Here is a 7,538-nt window from a genome sequence, read left to right on the forward strand (position 1 = left end):
GTAAAGAGGATTTACTACTTTTGTTTTGATTCAAATCACTCAACAACTCATTTCGTCTGCGATGGTGCCCCTTTTGGCTACAGAACAGAGTTCCCCGTGGCATTTCTTTGCTGTGCTTGTCGCTCGAACCTGACTTGAATCACTATTTTTGCAGCCGAACATTATAAGGACCCCTCCTAGAATTTTTTCTCAGGTTCTGGTGGCAGACCAGTGTTTATCCACTTCAAAGCCTTTTTGGCTGGCGCTGGCAGTGAATGCAGCGGGGTGTGTTCTGTCCCACCTCTGTGGGAGGCTGAGGCTGCAGCTGTTTACTTTACCAGCTTCTTAATCTTTGTGCTTATGTCTCAGTTAAACTGCTTCTAGCTGCACGTCTGGCTTCCCCGGTGGTTTCCGTACCGCGGTGGGGCGGCAGCAGCAGGTTGTCCGGACACGCGCTGCCTGGATCGATCTGCCCTTTCTAAGGGGAAAGTTTATTCAGCAAGCGGGACTTGCGATAGCAAAGCCCTTGGCTACATAAACAGTTCCATCTGCCTTGGGGCAGCTCTTTCACTCTCTTCCCATCATCATCACGGTTTCTTTTGCAAATCACACACTAACAAGGATTCGTCTTAATTCTTTCTGTGTCCAGTTGAAGGAGGAACTGATCAGATAATGTGTGTGTGGTTCTTCCAGGCTGAATGGAGCATTGAACAAACCGCCCCAGCGAGTACCTGGCCCGAGGAAGGGAAGGTTGAGTTTCGAGGCTACTGTTTACGTTACCGGGAAGACTTGGATTTGGTTCTGAAAAACATAAATGTGACCATAAATGGGGGTGAGAAGGTAACGAATCTGAATTTATAGTAGAGTGTTACTGTTTATAAGTCTGCATGCATAAGCCAAAGAGATGTCTAACCCTGTTCTGTCGTGTGTCTTGGGTCCTTAAGAACTAGAAGAGCTTTTATAGAATCAGTCTTATTGTAACTGGCAAATATATTGGGCTCTTCTCCTTTTCAAGGGATGGAGATACACTGTTATGTGGATGCTTTTGAAGCATTTTCTGCTCTGGTTTCATAAGGCAGTGAGGTTTATGCTGTCTTCTCTCCCCTTCCCAGGAAATTTTGCTAATTTGTTCGATGTAAGCAAAGAGGAGTACAGGTTGCAGAGACGTTAAGTTAATTATAGTCTCAAGAAAATGAGCTACTAAGTAGAGGGGGGAAGCCCTGATGAAGTGAGGAATAAGTTGCAAGAAAAAAATGGGACTTGAGAGTAGATTCTCTGGATCTGGCCAAGCTGCTGGTGATATGTGTGTCTCTCCTCGGCTTCCTCGCACGTGTGATCACACGCAACCCGCTCCGTCCTGTGTGGGTTCTCTGGTGTCTAATAATAGTGTGAACTTGCACGGCAGCATTAAAGGCAGCTGCAAGACATCTATTATCCGGCTTCCTTATTTGCGGTATCTAACTAGGCATTTGCTTTTTTTCCTGGGTGCACACTTTCTGCTTACAAATATGGGCAGAACACTACCTCCAAGAGCACTTGGGAAGGGCGCATGGCAAGAGATACATCAACCAAAATAGCAATATTTTATATTTATTTTAAAAAAATGGTGAAGATTTCAGTCTAACTGGGAAGGAAAACAATACAGTATGAAACTCAGTGCTTTTGGTATATTTTCGCTACAAATTCAAACAAGATAAATGTCAAGTCAGCAACTATAACTGTGAAGCGTGACTCAAACAAAGCATGAGGGAAACCTTGGCCTCTTCTACTCAATTCCATCTGCCTTTCTAGAAAAAATGGAAAACTTCTGTGATCAGGTTGAAAAAATTGACTGTTTTTTCTTCCTGTTTTTTTCCATATCCAGGGAATTTTCAGCCTCATCCAGCCCCCTTTGTTCAACCTCAATTTATTATGCCATTTTGGGGTGTTGATAGCCCAGCAAATATGACAACCTTCTGAAAATGTGTTTCTTTCAGGTAGATGCTTGGAAATGCTTTAACTCTTCCCCAGAATAATTTGTTCCTGTATTCCTTCCCAACAGATTGGAATAGTTGGAAGAACAGGAGCTGGAAAATCCTCCCTTACTTTAGGTTTGTTTCGGATTAATGAAGCAGCTGAAGGAGAAATTCTTATTGATGGAGTTAATATTGCAAAGATTGGGCTCCATGACTTGCGGTTCAAGATCACCATCATCCCTCAGGTAGGTGTGAAATCCCGCCATGACCAGAACTCGTTCTGTAACAATGCTGTTTCGATCATATACTGGGAAGAATATATTTATTCCTTTTCTGATCTATAGCTATGAAACGGAGTCATTGCAGCACATTCTGTCACGAGCTTGAAACCAAGCTTTTCTCCTCCATTTGCTTGTGCTGGGTAACAAGTGTGAGCTTGGCCGTTCTGCTCACTCTCAGAAATCCATATATAACCATCCCGGTCTCACCCAGCAACGGTGGGTGTCCAGTCGTCGTGTTCTGACTGTGTAGCCTTTGTTGCCTGCCTGTTCTGATTCAAAGACAGACCATAAAATGTGGTGTTATAAATCATGGTTGTAGGACACTGGCAGAAACACGTGAGCGCGCTGTCAAAGGTTTTCTGCACCACTTCGTTTGGAAATCCGGAGGGGACTTTGCTTTCTCCTTTTTGATCACTTTGCATCAGTCTGGCACCACTAGGTCAAAAGTATTTCCAAAGCATTATTTTTCCATGTCCAAGAAAAAAATGCATTAATTGCATTAATACTGCAGCTGAAGACTTTTGACATATCTATAGATGGTGTAATTTCCAAAGAAGCGGAAAGCTAACGTAGTAGTCCCTGCTGGCAGAAGGTTGGGCAGGGAGTGCCTGTTCTCTAGCTTAGTAGCCCAGCAAAAAGAAATCTGGCTTTGGGGTTTGGAGTGGTGGTTTGTGTGTTGCACAGGGGTTCTTGGTTTGCTTGTTGCCTTGGATTCATGAGTTACTCACGGAATGGTCCGGAGTGCCAGAGTCTGCAGAGGGCGGAGGTCGGGCCCCCAAGAGGCACAAGGAATAAGGGAGAATAACTTGCTGTTATTGGAAGAACTGAGGTCTCCCTCCTCAATTCAGTGTGTTTGCAACTGCATCCGAACATGTTGTTTTCCTTGCACTATCTAAGAAATATTCTTGGAGCACTTGCCACGTTCTGTGTACATTACCAATTCCCTCTTTTCTGTGACTAGGATCCAGTAGTGTTTTCTGGCTCTCTGCGTATGAATCTGGATCCTTTTGACCAACACTCCGATGAAGACATTTGGAGGTCTTTGGAATTGGCTCACCTGAAAAACTTTGTATCATCCCTTCCTGATAAACTGAATCATGAGTGTGCCGAAGGTGGCGAGAACCTCAGGTAGGTCAAAGAACCGTGACTCTGCAAATTGCCTTGAACTAAATGAGAACTGAGAGGTGTGTGTGTGTCGTCCCATTTCCAACAAGACTTTGTATTTCCAGAAGCTTTACAGCCCACCTGGAACAGTCCGTAGCAGTGTTGGGGTTCCCCCTGTGCCCCTGGGAGAATTTGGGGAGGGACTGAGGAACTCTTAACGCATGACCAGGCAATCAGCCAACTAGATTTTATTCAGTATGTTTTAAACTCTCAAGTCTGAGAATTTAAAGTAATTTAAGAAATGTAAAGAATGCTGCGAGTTTTGACAGCCTGGGCAGCCTTGGAAAGGATTTTCTTAGCAGCAGCTTGCGATTTCTAGTGGATGCTCTGAGCTTGCCACGGCTCTGGGCCAACACAGGCAATCTTTCTAGGAGCTGTTCGCTTGCCTTTTGCACCGTAACAAGGATATATTTTTAGTCTGTAGGAACCATTTGAAGTCCAGTCCTCAGCACCACATTGATTCAGTGGAGTGACCTGATGCAGTGATGCTGAAACTGTTGGGAATATTCTCTTAATGCATTGCCAGGACTTGATTGGGAGGGGATGTCGTTTCAGATGCTGTTAGATACCCTGCAGTGAAGTAGTAAGGCTTGACCTTATATGTCTTGCTGGATTCTTGGCACCTATACTTCAGAACAAGGAATTACTAGCCTTCAAAATGAATACTGCAAACTTGTCCTGACTGTTTTCTCCCCTCCCATCACATGTGCGCAGCGTGGGGCAGCGCCAGCTGCTGTGCCTGGCACGGGCTCTGCTCAGGAAGTCCAAAATCCTGGTTCTAGATGAAGCCACAGCTGCTGTTGATCTTGAAACAGATAAACTTATACAGTCAACGATAAAGTCTCAGTTTGAGGAATGTACTGTATTAACTATAGCACATCGTCTGAACACAATCATGGACTACACGAGGTAAAGTAATACTGCTTTTATCTTGAACAGTGGCGTGGGTGGCCTGCATTGTGCTCTACTCAACCGAGCATCTTTGTGTTCGCTAAATGCTGACCCGTGTGTTTTTAGGCACCTCTGCGCAGAGCTGCCGAGTCCCTGATTTGATGGGTGGGGGGTGTGTTCTGGCCTGGGGAGCCGCTCTGATCCCTCTGCCCAGGCAAACTAAGAAGGAGGGGGAGGCAAGGACAGGAGCCTATTCCTGGGTCTTGCCCTAATTTAGGCAGAGCTGGAAGAGGCATCAGAGCTTTAGGGAGCTCATAATTTCTTCCCCAAAGGGCTGTGGGGCATTGGAACAGGCTGCCCAGGGCAGTGGTGGAGTCACCATCCCTGGAGGGGTTGGACAGACGGAGATGAGGTTCTCAGGGACATGGGGCAGTGCCAGGGGTGGGTTATGGTTGGACTCGATGATCTTGAGGGTCTCTTCCAACCTAAATGATTCTGTGAATCAAAGGGGCAGGTCCTGTGCTTGTCTGAAGCTTATTCAGCGTTTCTCTTTCCATCGCTTCTGGTTATAGTTCATACGGCTCCCTCATCCTCAGCGCCTTGCTCAGATGTGCTTGAGGGCTGGGGTTTTGTCTCATAATTTCAGTCTTAAGCACTCTCATCCTTTTTATCACCGAATGGCAGGGAGCGAAGTGACCAGTGATAAGGTCTTTGTGTACTTTTGAAGACCTCTGTTTGTGTGGTCAATAGTGAAAGATAAGAGCCAGGAGCGACGCCCGGGCCAGGCCCAGCACCAGCGGCACTGTCACCAGAGCTCCCAACTGGGTCACGGCAGCTGGTGACACCATGAGTGTCTGCAGCACCTGGCCGGTTAGTGGAGGCACAGCAGGAGGTGTTTTAAAAACCACAGAATCCCAGAATGTCAGGGATTGGAAGGGACCTCGAAAGCCCATCCAGTCCAATCCCCCCGCCGGAGCAGGAACACCCAGATGAGGTTACACAGGAAGGTGTCCAGGCGGGTTGGAATGTCTGCAGAGAAGGAGACTCCACAGCCTCCCTGGGCAGCCTGGGCCAGGCTCTGGCACCCTCACCATGAAGAAGTTTCTTCTCATCTTTAAGTGGAACCTCCTGTGTTCCAGTTTGCACCCATTGCCCCTTGTCCTGTCATGGTTGTCACCCAGAAGAGCCTGGCTCCATCCTCCTGACACTCCCCCTTTCCATATTGATCCCCACGAATGAGGTCACCCCTCAGTCTCCTCTTCTCCAGCTCCAGAGCCCCAGCTCCTCAGCCTTTCCTCACACGGGAGATGCTCCACTCCCTGCAGCATCTCCGTGGCTGCGCTGGACTCTCTCCAGCAGTTCCCTGTCCTGCTGGAACTGAGGGGCCCAGAACTGGATGCAATATTCCAGATGCGAACCAGACCAGACAGACACGCTGTGATGAGGTTGGGAAGGACAGAGCTGAGAACCCCTGTCCCTTTGTGCACTTGAACTGTCTTTGCACACAGCAGCTACACTCCAGTCAGCTTCTGTCTGCACTTCCACATCTGTCTTTGGTAGCTTTCTGGATCTTCTTGTGACTGGGTTTTTTTTTCTTTCTTGTTTTACAGAGTTTTAGTCCTGGACAGAGGAGAAGTGGTGGAGTGTGGCAGCCCAGACCACCTACTTCAGGAAAAAGGCATTTTCTACAGCATGGCCAAAGATTCGGGGTTGGCGTAGCACGTGAACCTGCTTCATCTGTGTGGGGCAGGGGGAGGCGATACGTTCAGAGAACCGTCCCTTCCCCGGAGCTGAACCGCACCGTCCCGTTTCAGACCTAGGGAGGTCAGCCAGAGCATGATGGAAGTAACATAAAAATGCAATTTGTTTTCTTTTCTCTTTTTTCTTTTTCTTTTTTTTTTTTTTTTTTAATATTCTCCTTAGTATTGATTTTAGCCTGCTTTAGGAGAACCATATGCACTGTGCAAAACACTTCTGAGACTTAAGTTTTGCCTGAAATCTGTCATCATATGCTCACATGTAAGGCAGAGTGATTAATCAGAGAAGTTCAGAAAAGCTTTTTCTTTCCATCTGCTCTTATGTTCTGAAGCCCCCCTTTTTTTGTTGTTTAAACCATTTTTGCAAACGCTAGTTATTTGCTTGTTTTTTGATTCCTCATTTGATGAGCCATCTATTGTGGGATGCACTTGGAACATTTTGTGGCATATAGTACTATAGTCCAAAGATTTTTCTTCTTGTGAAATAACGTGTGCCAGACTTTCTCATTATGGCATTTACTGTACATGGTTAATGCTTTTATGCATTCTCCTAAAGGGTTCATGTGTTTACAGCGCATAGCAACAAGTTCACTGTAGTGTGTCAGTAGTGCTGATGTGGACAAGCACAGTCAAGTTCAGAGCAGTATCTGAGCGTGTCCGGAGCGACAATCACTCCAAACCCCAGTGTGTGCGGCAGCCGCGGCCCCCACCGGACACCCGGTTCCCTCAGGAATTCGGATCTGGGTGGCGAATTGTCGTTCTGTCTGCGGGGCCGAGGCGAGACGCTGGTTGTAGGAACCAGGGCTGTTCTGGGCTGGAACAGCAGCTCTGCCACAGCAAGGACCATTCATTAGCCTGATACTGAAGAAACGCGCCCTTTATGCTGCTGCTGGCGACTGAAATTTTTGTGGGAAACTGTTCTTTTACAGTTGTTTAAAAAAAAATTTAGTTTCACTGTTTTTCAGGTTCTGTGTCAGAGGGGTCTTACAATTCAATTAGCAACCGAGTCTGGTTTGCAAGATCTATGTTGAATGTTCAGTTTTCTGTGGGAAGAAAAAAAGTTACTTTTCTCATGTTCTGATTAGTCTCATTTTAAAGGAAAATGCTGGAAGAAGGCAAACTGAGTCAGATGGACCCAACACTCAGCACTCTGAGAACGTGGACTTCTGTGGATGATATTGCTGACCTTAATACTAGACAATTGTCTTCTTTAGAGTAAAGCTATTTATTTTTTTGTAAATTATGACTCTCTGAATAGACTGAAATTTTCTTTGGTATTTTTTGTAATGACTATACAAATATTTGCAAAGAACTTGCAATAAAAAATTGTTTGAAAGATAACATAGGTCGTTTTTTGCTTTGCATTTGACAAAGGGTTTCCTTTGGTAATTCGGGTATTTGCCTGGAAAATACATTATTGGTGCTGCTCAGACTGGCCAGGCTGCAAGTCTGATGTGGGGGGTGTCAGTGTGGGGGAGAAACTGGGGTGCGAATAACTGTGCACTTGGTAG

General features: G+C 46.1%; 1 protein-coding gene across 2 annotated transcripts in view; it reads left to right on the forward strand.

The window, feature by feature from the left end:
- LOC135994566 (multidrug resistance-associated protein 1) overlaps window positions 1–7,317 on the forward strand; it is a 52,271-nt gene extending 44,954 nt beyond the window's left edge. For both annotated transcript variants that reach the window (XM_065645177.1, XM_065645178.1), the window contains 5 exons: window positions 673–819; window positions 2,021–2,179; window positions 3,177–3,343; window positions 4,094–4,288; window positions 5,881–7,317. In XM_065645177.1, the coding sequence (XP_065501249.1) occupies window positions 673–819; window positions 2,021–2,179; window positions 3,177–3,343; window positions 4,094–4,288; window positions 5,881–5,989 (777 nt within the window). In that variant the 3' untranslated portion in view covers window positions 5,990–7,317. The remainder of the gene's footprint in view (window positions 1–672; window positions 820–2,020; window positions 2,180–3,176; window positions 3,344–4,093; window positions 4,289–5,880) is intronic.
- The last annotated feature ends 221 nt before the right edge of the window (window positions 7,318–7,538 follow it).

This window comes from Caloenas nicobarica, chromosome 14, assembly GCF_036013445.1.
Source record: "Caloenas nicobarica isolate bCalNic1 chromosome 14, bCalNic1.hap1, whole genome shotgun sequence".
NCBI lineage: Eukaryota > Metazoa > Chordata > Aves > Columbiformes > Columbidae > Caloenas > Caloenas nicobarica.